Genomic DNA, 16,064 nt, shown 5'->3' with positions numbered 1-16,064 from the left:
ATTATAGGATTTGTAATAAGGCTGCTGGGAATAGTTCATGGCTGGAACCTTTTTTAAAGTAATTCAGAATAAACTGACTGAAATAAACCAGCTGCTGTATTTAAGATGTTGAAAGTTTACAATAGCCATGGAAGTTACTTTATCCTTTTTTAGTTCATAGGAGCAATTTTCTTATTCTTTGAGAAAGACTGTAATTTAGTAGAATAAAGTTTCAACAGCCACACTTGTACATACATACAAATCCTAACAGATAAATATCTGTAAACTCAATAAATCATTTTCAAGGATTTCTAACAGAAATACCAGGTCCATGATTGGCTCAGTTCTCACTACACAGTGAATCAGCATGGCACTACTCAGAAAACAGTACATAAATATCTAAAGCCAAATTAAAAGCAATTTAATCCACAGGAATTTAACAGCACTGACATGTTTAAGAATAGTGATTGCAACTTTCCATTGTGTGGGAGTAAGGAGAGCAAACTCTGACCTGTTATTTGTCTGTGACACTTTTTTTACTGGCTGCTTTTATTTTATAACCTCGTTAAATTTGGATGATGAAGCATTAATTCTATGGGCCACATGTAACTATATAGATTTTTTTTTGAAACTAGCTGCTTAGCGGTTGTTGGGCTGCACGAAGCAAACCCCCTGTTACAGCTTGTGTATCCCCTGACAGGGCAGGGGAAGGAGCCACATGTGTTGTGGATATGCATGGTCTCGGCTCTCTGGAGATAAGGAGGGGCTCCAAACTTAAAATAATAATAATATGAACAGTCATGAGAACAGTTACTCCATTGTCATGGGGATTAGGAAGCAGTTCTAATTTCCAGCTACTGCAGGTAAAACCCTGATTAAAACATTAATTCAATTATATTTGGTGGAGAAGCACTTGATTATGGTACCAACAGGTCTCTTCATGCAGATGGTACAGTGCCACTGTTGCGTACAGAAAACCCACATACATCAACCTTATAACATGCTAAGCAGTAGAAATAAATGGTTCAACATGGTTTACATGGTGTAGCAGGGTATTCATCTGGAGCTGAAACCATTTCAAAGACAAACTCCCCCCATCAGGAATGTTAAACTATCACTTCCCTCTCTCCTCAGCTTCTCCTGCTCCAAAACTAATTTATTTATATTTTAAAGATGGTATGGATGCAGCTTTGACTGTGATCTACTCTTCACTTCATGATCCACAGCTCCTCTGTTGTGGAAAAGTACTGCGGGGTTATGCACATTGTAGAAAGGATCCAGGATCACAGAGGAGCTGAAATACTGCAGGACAACTTTCCCCTTCAGCCACAGGAAGCTACTTCTTCCTGGTAATCAGGACACATGCCCATGCTCAGAAAATCAACACTTCTTCCCCTGAGCATCTCCTGGATGAGATCTTGCTCCACACCATTCCTTTCACAGGAAACAGCCAAACGATCCAGAGTAGCCATGAATAAATTCTTGTTTAACCTTATTGAAAATAAGTATACAAACATCAGACAGGCCTTGGGTTTGGCTTTTGAATAAGTTTCAAAAGTAGCCCAGAATCCTCAGGATGAGCAAAATCTTAACACCCTTAACTACATACACTTTTTTTTTGTGATAAAGAGACAATGTAAATCAATAGAAAAATAGAAAGTCTCTCTTCTTAGTCCTCGATGAGATGCAAAGAAAGCGTAGACATATTCATTCTCGCAAACAGGGAATCAGGACTTGAACAAAACATGTTTGTAGATAGACCTGGATTAAAAAATTTCATTAATTTGTGACACTTGTTTAGTAGTTATTCTTAATTTAAGAAACTACTCCAAATCACTTTTCAGTCTATGCTTAGAATAATTCCAAACTAAATTATTAGTGGGTCAACTTTGTCAAGCAAGCAATTTTCACAGTCCCTTCAGTAGTCATCAAGACAGGTTTCATTGATTTTATATTTTGCCTTGGGGAAAAAAGAAAGTCATTTCTTAGACTTTATACAGCTGATAATGAGGAAGTTGAAGTTACACTCTGCATTTCAGTAACGCACAGCAGAATCAATATCATATTGCTAACCGCACGCATTGTCTGAACATAGACAGCGATGTTTTGCTCATTACTAATGTGAACATAAATGAAAATTTGAAACAAAGAAAAATTGTTTGGGGAAAATCTCCTTGCCCACAAGAGAAGAGATAATTCTCTTCCCAATTTCACCTCGGTTTAAGTGAGGTGTGACTTTTTTTTTAAATTGAAAAATACCAGTTATCTAGGGGATGAATTCAACAGATGTGGAAGCATTAAAAGACCTCAGTAACTTACAATGGCCATTCCCAAAATGTAGTCTTTTCTCATCTGTGCCGTGTTTAGACTTCTTGTATCCACAGAATCTACAAGCAACAGATAAAAAAAAAAATTAATATAGAGAATTTTATGTTAACTGCAGGTGGAAACAGAATAAAATGTTTTCCCTCCACAATTAAATGCCTGTTTGAAAATTTAATGATATTTACATTCTGTGTGCCTTATGGAGGCATGCTATGTTCTCAGGGAATTTGAGGAAATTGGCTAATGAGAGGATTTGTTGATTTTTGACCCCTACAGTTTAATTTTACAATTGCCTAAGAATGTGTTTATAGCATTTTTTAACAACTGCTCCATGATTGGGGCTGCTAACATTAGTTTGCTCATTACCAAGCACGAAGCAGTATTTGGAGCTCCTGGGCAGCAGACAAAGGAGAAGGTGCAAACCAGCCACGGTACTGCCCAACAACACCCAATTTGCCATGCTCATCAAGGCACCTCAGGGAAATGGAAGCGGGAGCAAATGTGCAAACCAGGCGATAAACTAACCTCCCAATCAGGACGTACACCACAACTGTGAGGAGAATAATGGCTACCGCCGCTGAAATGGCAATCATTACGACCTGGCTATTCTCACTGGAAATGGAGAATGCTGGAAAGTTAACACAAAAATATATAAATAACCCCCACACACAAGACACTGATTACATCACAATTGACACTCATATGGGGAACAGTCAGATTAAGTCATCACTATATAGCATTTGGTCTCCTGCCAAATATTTAATCTACTAAGTAATTTTTCATCTGACAAATAACTACATGGAAAGAAAACAAAAAACTCCGGACATCTTTGACAATTTACCAAAGTTGCTTCTGCTACAGCTGATTTTTACCCTTGCTGATTATAGTAACTGCTGTTAAACTGATACCTTTATATAAACATATATGTAAATACAAATATACATACCATGACATACATATATTTTGTCATGGTCAGTAAGGAGTTTTTCCTTGGCAAGAAACCCCAGCCAGTCAATAATCAATCACTCTTACTCTCACGTCTGTATGATGGAAAGTGCCTTAATGATTTAAGCTTCCCAGTTAAGCTTGACAGCATCCCCATGAAGGCTGTGAAAAGCCACGGCACAGAGAAGCAGACAGAAGAATTATCCATGGTTAATCAATGCCTATAGAAAAAAAGAAGGGCTATTTTCTGCCTTACATTGGATGCTTCCCTGCAGTCCCTAACCCTAAGCATGGAGCTTTGGTGTCCTAGACTGCTATACAATGACAGAACACCTTTACATCTTGCGTGTTATGAACAATCTTCAGCAGATGTATTGAAACACCGAGCATAGCAGAATTAGGCTCCTCAGCACTATGCTTCAAGTTAGCTGTCCAAACTGAGCCCTTCTACTCCCCACAAACTGAATGGTTAGTCTATATGATTGCTTGAAGTCACACCATTCCTCTTGGGAAGAAGCCTCTGCCTATTACAGACCTACAACTATACTAGCATAGTTATGATAACTTGGCAATAGGAATCAAGTTACGCAATTTGGTGTCTGTGTAACTTGTACACTCATTATTGAGTTGTGCACCACTGTTTCCTGTCACCTTCCAAACTTTTGGTCAGCTACATTATTATTATTAACACTACTTTGCAGAGAAAACTCATTAACTTCTAAATCATTAAATTTTTTACCACTGTAACTGGTCTTTTCCTTCTTGCTGTACTTGTCTGTCCTATCTTGATTTCCAGTTTCATCCAGTAAGCCAAAGCTACACGTCACCATAACAGCAATTTGTAACTTTTTTTTCTTTTTAAAAGAAGCTTTTTTGCTTTTCAGAATAAAAGCTGAGGTGGGCGAGGATGAAGTGGGGATGATATACATAACGTCTCAAAAATAGGTGGATGCCAAGTGCAAGACCAATTGGCTTATGCTACTCGGTTAAAACTTTGTTGCTTTTAGCAGAGCACTTCTTACACCATGGGTTCTCAAGCCTTATCATGAGTACATGAATAAGCCTTATGAGAGTGCATCAGAATTACAGTCCTTAGTTGTGTTATAACTCTGAAAAACAGATATGAGTCTCCTGTGAAAGTCCTACCTTCTAAAAAGCAAACAGTCTTTGATTACACAGCATTATTCTACATAGGTAACTGGGTACCTAAACAGAGGCTGACTTTTTGATGCGTTAAATCACTTTCTGCTTCTAGCAAACAAAAGGTCTGATTTACTATATAGTGTCAAGTGAAGTAACATTTAAAATTATGAGCTCTATTAAGAATCTTTCTGATATAACAACAGAATTTATAAAGAATACCAATAAGGTCACCAGTAAATAACTTTCTCGAGGCCACTCAGAAATGTAGTGACAGAGAGGAGAACGGATCCAAACTGCTCAACTCCCTGACCAGCTACTCAGCTGAACCATCCTTCCCGGCCTGTGCGTATTAGTTTCATCTCAAGGCTATGCAGGAGACATCAGTTACACTTTGCAGCAACGTGGAGAATTACACACTGACCCACAGGAGCAATGGACCAACATAATATTAATTCTCTTGGAGCAGAGGTTTATACTCTGCAGGGTTCAGGCCAAAAATTTGGAACAGCACAAGGCTGTGAATCCGGTTTTCTGTTAAACTTTCTCTCTCGGCATGTATCGATTCTGGCACAAGGCAGAGATTGGGTAGGGAATGAAAGAAAATACCACCTGTGATATTCATGGTACACACTTTACAGCACGTTTCAAGTTTAATGATAAAACATAAAGTTATATAGTAATGCTACCCAGAAAGACACATCATAAATAGTTATGAGACGCATTTACTAAACTAGAAAGGGAGTAAAAGCGGCCATTCAAAACAGTCAGAAGCTGGGCAGGATGTCAGTATAAATGATTTGAACAAATACATACAATCCGGACTGGTTTCAAATTCAAACTTGCGGCTGTTTGTCCCATATCCAGCTGCAGTTCGGGCTCGGATTTGGAAGACGTAGGTGGTATCAGGTTTGAGGCCACCAATGGTAACATTGGTGCCTTTGGCTCTCAGAATAGTATAGCTTGTCTCTTGTTCCTGCTTTTGGGAAGAGAAGTTATCAGATTAAAACCACACCCTAAACAGAAATGAGAGGTGGTTGGTACAAAATTACTACAAATCACCTGAAGAGCACCAGCATATTTTTTTAATATTTATAGCCTGACAAATGCTTGTACAGCCATTCATTTTCAATCAGCTAAAAGTCTTTTGATTAGCAAGAAATCTAAATCATTAGAGCTTCTACAGCCTTGTGCTGTAAATCAAATACTAGACAGGCCGAGTATATGACATTTCATACAATGGTTTGGGTTGGAAGGGACCTTCATCTAGTTCCAACCTCCTGCCATGGGCAGGGACACCTCCCACTAGACCAGGTTGCTCAAAGCCCCATCCAACCTGGTCTTGAACACCTCCAGGGATGGGGCATTTCATTAAATAGCTTTGCATTGTTTTTTCCATACTCTGTAATACAAAAGAAAATGAAAATTAAAATGTTATTTAAAAACCATAAAACAGATTTGCTGTCCTACCATACTGAACTAGAAGTTGTAATAGGCCTACTTAGACATTTTAGGACCCTGCAGAGCTATTGCAGGATGCAGTTTTTACTGCCTCATGTTTTACAAGACAGTGTTTACCTTTATAACAGTCAGAAGAGAAATTCCATTCAGGCTTCTCACCTCAGCTCTGCGAACAGGTAAATATAACTGCTTTTCTATTATGCTATAAAACCTATGAAACTGATGCATCCATCGTCATTTGGGCAAAACCCCGCTGAACTTGCTCCTGAATGAGTCTCTTTATGAGTATTAATATCTCATTTTAGTAGTGAGAAAGGAAACGTGTTTGCTCCTTATTGCTTTTTGCTACAGAGCAAGGTGGGTGTCCGGTACAGATGATATGCTCACAACCACACTCTGCTTAATAGTCACATATTTCTGACATAACGACATTTTATATAAAATAAGAAATGGTCTGTTTTGTAATTTACTAAGTTTGGACACACTTCATACTGTGTAAAAAGCTAATTCTGATAAAAGTATGTCTCAGTCCCACTGTAAGCACATAGTTTAAAAATTTATGCATGCATTTGGAGCCTGAGGTATTGCTTATTTTACTAAAGCCATCCTGTACCAAAAGAGCTTTTTTGGCTTCCTAAAAATGGCGGCTGGAACTGCCTCAAAAAAAATCTTGGATAGCAGCCACACGTGGGGACTGCGAGAATCCCAGTTTTTCAGATTTGCAACGATGAACATTTTTATTCTGTAGGTGGTGGGGATTTCATATGCTGCCCTTTTACTTTGAACACTGAAATATACTAAAACCATTGAGTTTTGCCTGGTTGAAAACAGAAACTGAGTAAAGTTAACGTATGTTGGATGCAAGCAATCTCACCTAAATCCCACTATATTTTATGACACTGCATTAGCTTGCACAGTACTAGCATTTTAACTCTGACAACACTAAAGTGCCAGTGCACAGGTATGGAGGTTGGAAAATACTCAACACACTCATTGTCAAAGCCATCTCATCTTCACATGAAAAGTTCCAGTGACTAGAGCTGTTCGCTCTGCAGTGCTGTCTAGAGTAAGAAAGTTAGGTTTATTCTAAGTTAGTAGGTTGACATCAGAAACTGTTCACTTTGGTGCTACAGAAGCTTAACTACCCTGTTCTTGGCAGTCTTTGTTATAGAGAGATACAGAAACATTTACACCATAGTTAGGGAAATTGCCAGAATCTCCACACAATATTCAACATTTTGCACATTGTGATTCTGTGATTCTACGATTCTGTGATCACTGCGAAGGGAGAAAAAAAAAACAAAAAAACCCAAACAGTTAAACCTGCTAAAAAAGTTACCATCCAGAATCAAAACCTCAAATAGAGTGAGCGGGACATAGTCTTCAAAGAACAACTATAAAAATGTTTACTGTGGCCCATTTTCATCACACACTAAGAATAAAAAGGAAATCAGCATTGGACCTCCTTGCTGTTTCCCGATACTTCTCTGAAAAAGCTTTCTATTATAAATGCAGGGGAAAAAACTTACAGGAAGACATTCTAAGGAGCTAACAGGTTTGCGTAAAATTATTTATTTTTGAACTAACAAAGGGCTAGTATTATAATTTGCAGGCTTTCCTTATCTCATCATTCAGCTGGTTGTAGGCAACTATTTTAATTTCAAAGACATAATAATCTTATCTTTAAAACATAAAATCTTTTGTGTATGCTATGACTGGACATTCATTTTGATCTCACTTCAGGCTGCTTTTATGAAAGGCAAACATTTCCTTCTTGTGCAGATACATATGTGCAAGGGAAAATATAGCCATGGCCCTGTCTGTTAAAAATCTGCAACGGAACTTGGAAAATAAACGTTTAAAACAATGGTATGGAGGATGTCATGGTATCTTAGTTTATGGTAAGCTTTTTACACACATATTTTGTAAGTCATTTTTTATGTTACTAGTAATCAAATCAGTGAAACACCACATAAAAGCCCAAGTTTATCTTTCTTGGGGATGAAGTAAAACTTCAGAGATACAGCACTGTAGCTGCCATAAGCAGAAGGAATATACAAAAAGGAGAGTCAGTTTTGCCAAGCAGAACTTTAATCAAACACTCTGTCTGATGATAAATTTGAACTTGGATGCACAAAGCGTATTCTTCCTGAATATTTCTGCATAGTTTACCAGACACAGTCTTTACTGGGAAGCAAATCCCACTGCGTTAGTTTCTCATTTGCAAATGACATTTTATAATTTTAAAATATGTTTTAGGAAAGACATATTTTGGATACATTTAACATTTATAGTGGCAGTACTAGTGAGAGTGAATGGTATGTCTTTTTTCAGATAAGTACAGTAAGTGCTTATATTATACGAGGAAGAACATTTTCTCCATCAGCTGCATGTACACTTGAGAGGCCATGCCAGACCATACTACACATCTCTGGGAGGAACCCACAGTTCCAAAGATGCTGCTTCCCCTTATTGCCAGGTATGGACCGTTCATTGATACAACAGTTCCTACAAACCTCATGGAGTATAGAAGGCCTACCTACCCTCAAAGTCATAATAATAAGAGTTTAAAAGCAACTAATTACATTTGCATATAATTTACTTTTTCAGCCTCAGAAAGAGCACAAACTAGATATCATTATTTGTTTGTTGGCTTTAACCAGTCTACTGAGCACACAATTTCAATGATGGCAAAGGCAAATCTATTTTACTAACGTGATACTGCAATTAAATTTCACTCATTGTTTGCAGCAGAGTTCACCTTAATAACTTGTGTTGGATTTAGTCATCATAATTCTACGCCACATATTTAAATGAAGCAATTAATAGTTTATGGGTGGTATTTAGGAGACACGGGTTGTTATGCACAACAAGATACTTCTTCCAGAGAACTTAATTATGCAAACAAGGACAAGGAAGAAAAAAATCTGCTTGTATAAGAAAAAAAGAAAAGACGACTTTTGTTATACATACACTTTGACAGCTGAGACAGTTAAAATCCAGCACAGTATTATACGGAAGGACTAAACTGGGGTGTCATTTGGTGTCATTAACTTAACATAAAATGTTATGCCCTACCGTAAAGTAAGTGCCTAGAAATTCCACACAGTGTTCCTCTGAATGAAGACTTTATTTCTTTTAAATGTTTTGAATAAGTAGTAACTGGGGCCTCAGAATCAGGTCCTATAGATTTTTACAGAAAATGCAATTCTATTCCAAACAATGAGTTTGAAAGACTGTCACACTCAGTTCATAATGTTATGCTTTAAAACCTCACAGGTTCTTTCCAAAGAGTTAAAACAGTGTCCCAAAACTGTAGTTCCTAATTTGCCTAGAAAAAACAATTAAAGCTCTATTCTCTCTAACTTACACAAGTGAAATCACTGGTGAAATAAAATCTGACTAGGTTAATTATTACCCTTGCAGAAAATAAATATTTTCCACATATCAGTAATGCATTAGAAAAACTATATCATATCATAACTTACATACAGGACATTCTGGTTTTTTATTCCAAATCTATTCTAACATCTTGAATATCAGTAACATGCAGTTGCCCATAAATATAATGTATTCTTTGAAATTTAAGAACAACTTAATTAAGTAAAAATAATCCACATTTGCACGGACAAGGTGTACGACAAAATTGGGCTGACCTGTACTACTCTACTAATGCTGTGTTTATAAAGTTCTAAGAGGTTACAAAAGGTATGGCAAGTGAAAACAAGCAGGAGGGAAAAGAATGCCTCAACATAAATCATCTACCAGCAATCAACTATGACTTGTCAGGAGAAATACCCAGATTGCTAACTGTGAAGGGTTTATTTCCTAGCAGCTGCCACTTAACAGCAGCGGGTTTTTTGATGAGCACAACCAAGATGACTTCTGAAGCAGAAAATCAAATGGACTGGACCAGTTTAAAAAGAAAGCTCTCTTTTCAAAAGAGGAGGAGAAGGGGGCTGCTTAGAGATCTCAGACTGAAAAACAGCATCTTCCAAAGGTGTTCAGAGAAGAAATGAAGAGAAACAGTCCAGCATGGGCTGCTCTGACCTCAGGTAAGCTTATCGTGTATGAAATAGTAGTTTTCAACCTCTTTCAATTTGCAGACCTAAAAAGGGCAATAGATTTAAGCCTCCTGACAACGGATTTGCTCTTCTTAGTTACCTTTCATAAACCCTGAGGAATAGGCTTCTGACTCCCCAAGGGGCTGCAGACCACACGTTAAAAACACTGGTGTCAGAAGGTTGTTTTTTAAAAACCGTTTGCTCTAAATGGTCTGGCTCCTATTGTCAAGCAGTTGGCTGTCTGCTGCATGTGAACTCTTGATCACAGACTTCAAAGGGAAGAAACACATGTGCAAGATCAGCCTCATAAGACCAGTTGTCTTACAAAGCTGTCTTATGACGGCCAGTTGCTCCATAAGAGTGGATATACTCGGTAGGAACAGCAGCCACATGCTCAGTCTGTGCACACAACAGTATCATCCTGCACCCCACAGAACTGGCACAGGGACACCCAGGCAAGGACTCTCCACCTGGGGACACTGGAGGTGGAGCTCAGACTGGCCTGCCGCAACTCTTGGAAAACAAAGGTATGGCCACCAGCAGCAGGGGTAGCCAGGTTGCTCTCAAACAAAGCTTAAGTTAATCACGCAGATAAATAACCTGGCCTATGCAAAACAGGCTGAAGCTCTGGGAGCTTTCAGACGTAGGCTCTTTGTGAGGTAAATACATCTTGCAATACATCTTACTAAAAAGCAGTATCTATTTTCTTCTCTTTAAAAAAATCAGAAACAAGAGAGCCTAAATAATTCCTGTGTCTCTTCACAGAATCACAAAATCGTCATGGTTGGAAAGGACCTCTGAGATCACTGAGTCCAACCATACAAATGTGGTGTTCCTCTCCACGGAAATCTTTAGTAGAAGGCGAAAGATTTATATGACCTGAAGAGAAACCAGAATAGTGGTGAGGATGTACAAATAGGGACAATCTGATGTATAAGCCAGTTTTCTTTTGCTTCTCAACCCCAGGATCTGGACTTGATCCTATCCCCATTGAAATAACAGAAAAAAACCAAAGTGAAAGTCCATAGGCTACTGCTTGATAAGGTGAGACTGAACTCAAATGTTTAGGAAGATTTCTTTTTCCCCTTTTATCAGTAGTACTACCTGTGTTCAGATTTTTACCAAGTTCTTTGAAGGTTCAAATGCTCACCAAAAGAACCCCACCCAAGATCAGATGACATCTTAATTTGGGAGAAATCTTTTCAGAATAAGGCCTTCCGGTCCCCATTCTTTGGCTGGACATCAGGCATGGCCTATCAATAGGCACATTGTCCTACTGGTAAGCTCCAAGAGAAAACTTTCTAAAGTTTATCTGAATGCCTGTGGAGTCTTTTTAACAGCAGTGTCTAAGTGGATATTGGCACATCTTCCCTGATACGTATGAAATATCAGCCTGATTTTTAGATATGAACAGCTTTAGTAAATGCTAAATTAAATCATTACTTCTCACATTTTTTCAAAGTTTGTCAACTTCAGTAGCAATATATGCTATCAAAAGGTCTCTCTGACCAATCTAAAAATGGCTAATACCACTCTTCACAATCTTCACAACAATTTATGGTCTTTTCAATTCTACCAGTAAGATTTACTAAAAAACCCCATTCTGTTTTGAAGACTTATTTTTTTCCTAAATACAGATCTATATATGAGGTAGAAATCAACAGTTGTAAATACAAGAAAATGTCAATATAAAGCAAAAACTATTTAATGGCAGAATTTCTTTGATTTGTAGTTATTTATGTAAAATTTAGGAAGAATTCAGTTATTCATGAAAAGTGGAAACTTTCATAGCGCAAACCAGTCACTAAAAGGATTGCTCATCTCTTTTCCAAATCATTTTTGTGTAAATGATGCTTGTGCCACAGGGAAGCATGAACATATAGATGTTGACAAATAAATGTATGAACACTGACAGAATAACAGAACTGAATAAGTAAACTGCACTCAAGAAAAAAAAAAAGAAAAAAAAAAAAGTATTATGGCTTGTCCACATTACTTTCTGTGTATTTGGGGATGAACTTGCTAGACAACACAACTTAAAAATTTCACTTCATATTTTCGTGATGTTCTCCTTAGCAAAAATTGAACAGTTTCAACACTTGATGTTATTGAGGCAGACAGTAAGTGAACAGGGATGTCTCTGAATATTTAGCAGAAGCAAGATCCAATAATTTCACTATAGCATTACCAGCACAAAAACCTCCCCTTCAAACTTTCTTCCTACCTTTTCATAGTATTTGACCTCGTAGTCCAAGATGATCCCATTCGGATGTTCAGGTTCTTGCCAAGACAGAGACACGCTGTTCCTGGATGTCCTGTCTTTCCTTATGATTGTGATGGGGGATGGAGCTGTAAAGGGGATGGGGGGAGGAGGGAGGAGAGAAAAGCAAACTGAGTTTATCTCTGTTCCAATCCTTGGCAAAGAGTACTGTTCCCATTTAAAAGACTCACGAGCATAGATCTGGACTTGTATCAACATTCAGCAGCTGGATTATAGTCCTAGTACACATGCCTTAAAGCATGCTGGCCTCAAGGAAAATGAACTGAGATTTTCTGTTAGACTGGCGGACCAGTGGCAAGACAGCAGATGGTTTCGATCTGCTACTACAGTCTAAGCAATGAAATACATTTGATATAATAAAATAGAGAACAAAATAACAGTACCACCTATTTTTTATAATGCTGCAGTATTATCATTACCAGACCCTGCAAAACTCTGATAAAATTTCATATGCAAGTGTAAAGTGGTGCTGAGATGCATTACGTACAAGGAGCTCCCGGTATCCACGGCTAGTAATAACTATCAGCATATTGCAGAATACAGCCTCTTTTATAATGTTATTTGGTAAGCTCTCCAGATACAAATTGCTCCCATATACACTTCTCTTTTACCACATTCCTCTGAAAATGAAATTTGAAGAAAAAAATCTAAAGTCGAAAGTAACCTCATTTCTGATCTGTATTAATCAGTTAGGCATGACAACTGATTGCATGCCACAGACTCACCCACCACCCAAAACTTGGAAGTACTATCAATGTTACAGAAAAAAATCATAATTACCTAAGATTCTTGAACATCAGTTCAGCTTTAGACCACACAGCTCTACACGTTGTTCCAAGACCAGGCCTAGGTTTCCTGGACTCACTGAAAACTATGCATTTTTTTAAATTAGTTTTTCTGTTTCTTTTGGGTTGGCTTCCCACTCCAAATGCTTTTGTTCCATGGCTTTGGCCAAAATTCATCAGATGATAGGTTACAGATCACACATTAAAGGTCGTAACTGTCGTTTTAATAAAAATCTTTTACCAATAAACTGCCTTTTATCTTAATATGTAAAACAAATGTGTTTATAAGTTCAACATTGTGCTGTCCTAATAAAAAGGCTTTAGCTGATCTAAACAGTTTAATTTCGGCTGAATCCTATGAAGCTTTTACTGTTCATATAAAACTAGTTGTGCTTTACAGGCATTACACATTTGAACGCATTAGCCAGTGCCCTTTCTGTTTGGGTTTTCATTCCTGCAAGAGAACTTTCAAAATCCAGAGGAAAAAAAACAAAAGAAAAAAGTTTTAATTAAAATAAATTTTGGAAAACTCATTCTGTGTTTGATTTTGCTAAACCTCCACCAAAACATACCTACCTTCTAGCCTTGAGTCATAATATAAATGTTGACATCCTCCTTTAACTGAGTAGAACATCTAAAAAGCTACATACACTTGCACAAGCACATAAGTATATACACATTTCCACATTCATTCTGGGTTGAAACACATCCTCTGAGCAGCGTTTTCACACACATGTCACATGGTTCACAATAGCTTTATGAGAAGATTAAAAAGTTGCAAAAATCCTTTTTTTTGTGTGCTATTTTTCTTCTTTTTTTTTTTTTTTTTTTTTTTTCCCAGCAGGAAGAATTTGTCCTGAATTTAAATTACTGAAAACAGATTTTGGAGTTGTTTTGGGGTTTTAGTTAGCTGCTTTGTTTTTTAAAAGTAGAATGGGAAAGAGTTTCTTCTGTTTTACTCAGACTCACCAGATCTGTGCTTGCTGAAGAGTTGTAAAGCTTTAGGGCAAGGTACACAGGACTGGTTTGTAACGAACTTCCTTCAGTAATTCCACTTGAATTCCACCCAGGCACAAACCAGTGCTACAGCCAAAATACAAAGTGGTTAGCTGGCTGGACTGCTCTACTGTAGCCAGCTCCATGTTAACTCACATACGCATGCTTGCTGCTTTTATGCTCCTGTAAGTCATTTTTATGTCTTCTTTTTAAGTCAGGCTATTCATCTTTTGTTGTATGTGAATACATTGCCAAGCTCAGTATCCCAGCTGGTAACCCTTCCCATTAAGGTAACATTAATACAGATTTTATGAATAATTAATATATGATTAACAGAAATGGCTTTTCCCCTAATAAATTATGGTAATTTGTGCTATAACAAATTCTCACGGCAGGCTGAAATAATCTTATGTGCTCCAATACAGATGTGCTGTAAAAAAAAAATCTTTCTTCTAACACAGTATTAATTATTTTGAGGTCATTTACACACATCACTGCAGATGTTACCAGTAACTTATCTCACAGCAGTTTATTAGAAAAGCGTCTGCTCTGCAGTTACCAATAACATTATAAAACATTCATATACCTTTTCTAATCCCTGGGGTTCCCAAAACTGCTTAGAAATTACACATACAGAGTGTCCGGAAGAGACTGCATCCCACTGCATGGGGAAATGGAGGGGAGATGGATAATCTCAGGGAACACAAAGTTTCAAGCACTTTTAATCCCATGCACAGAACAGATCCGAGTTCTGCAACACAGTGCTTCATGCCAGGCCACTCCAACAGCTACTGAACCTCTGAGCTATGGAAATTGTGTATTCCAAATCTGTTTAAACCATCATTTTACATTAGAATCATAGAATCTTCTATGTTGGAAAGGACCTTTAAGGCCATCGAGTTCAACCATTAATGTAACACTTACCAAAACCACCCCATAACCACGTCCCTAAGCAGCATGTCTACCTGACTTTTAAATAACTTAACCATGTTGAATACAAAAGTTACCTAATTTTAAGGCATTAATCTTCAGTGCATAAAGGAACAGTGTCTTCAGATATTTCAGTGGTCAAGTATTTATTTCTAGAAGATGAACTACACTATTTGTGTTCAGAGAGGAAGATACGTATTTGTAAGAATTTTAATTTTTAATTTTTTATATTACCTTTTTTTCTCATCTTGTTAAACCATCTTGTATATCATCTGAGTATTTTAATTTTGAAGCACACAAGCTGCTAAAAACAAAAACTCAACATCTGGGTATAGATTTCATAATTTTCCTGCTGTTCCCATCATCCCTGAGTGTTGACATTGGATTTCACAAGCAGTAGTTTATTTTGATTCCCCTCTACATTTCTGTTGCACAAAACAGAGCCCTGAAGAGGACAGCCCTCACAAGAACTTGTCCCAGCAGTTCCTCTCCCAGAACTGCCAGGCTCATGGCTCTTCAAAGCACAGGCAAAACTGAACTGTACTGCTCCTGGGACGATTTCAACACCAGGACCCTCCTCTACAAAAAGGCAAGTAGGGAGGAACAAGGATATATCTTGACGTGTCTATCCCTGATAGCCAGCCTTGCAGACCCCCGCTGATGGGGGCAGAGATAGGAGTCGGGATCTTGTGCCTGGAGGGGCTGCCATCCCACATGGCCCATCACAGCTGTAGCAGCAGCCTGGCTTTCCCCAGATCAGACTCTGCTGTAAGCCAAGAGACAGAGGTGGCCTGGCTCTTCTGCTGTGCCTGCTATCCCACACAAGTCACGTCTCTGTGTATTTACTAAGTTGTTCCTTTGCCTACATCCAAAACTGACTTCTCTACTGAGACAAGGGATTGACTGAGAAACTCATGCCAATTATCCTTTGGTTTGACCAAATATAAAAATAAGGACCAATAAAATAAAAAATAACTTGCACAGTACATGGCATAAGCTTTTTTTGCTGGTCTGCAACGCTTTAAACTGTTAAAGTTTTAAATCTTAACGCAATCTTTTTTGGTTTTCTGCTATACCTGTTAGATAAGAAGGTTTGAAAAGTGTCAGAAGTCCTTGACCCCTAATTTAAGAAAACATCTTGTTCAGATGACTTCTAAG

The 16,064-nt window shown here is 37.8% G+C and overlaps 1 protein-coding gene and 1 pseudogene across 1 annotated transcript in view; both read right to left on the bottom strand.

The window, feature by feature from the left end:
- EPHA3 (EPH receptor A3) overlaps window positions 1-16,064 on the bottom strand; it is a 223,109-nt gene that overhangs the window by 47,325 nt on the left and 159,720 nt on the right. The window contains exons 5-8 of the mRNA XM_074148921.1: window positions 12,139-12,263; window positions 5,206-5,368; window positions 2,830-2,932; window positions 2,299-2,366 (exon numbers count right to left, since the gene is read on the bottom strand). Of these exons, the coding sequence (XP_074005022.1) occupies window positions 2,299-2,366; window positions 2,830-2,932; window positions 5,206-5,368; window positions 12,139-12,263 (459 nt within the window). The remainder of the gene's footprint in view (window positions 1-2,298; window positions 2,367-2,829; window positions 2,933-5,205; window positions 5,369-12,138; window positions 12,264-16,064) is intronic.
- Window positions 10,725-10,813, bottom strand: LOC141473683 (U5 spliceosomal RNA; annotated as a pseudogene).

The sequence above is a fragment of the Numenius arquata genome, chromosome 1 (genome assembly GCF_964106895.1).
Source record: "Numenius arquata chromosome 1, bNumArq3.hap1.1, whole genome shotgun sequence".
Taxonomy (NCBI): domain Eukaryota; kingdom Metazoa; phylum Chordata; class Aves; order Charadriiformes; family Scolopacidae; genus Numenius; species Numenius arquata.
Note: the sequence above shows the minus strand (reverse complement) of the source record. Positions and strands in the feature narration are given on the sequence as shown.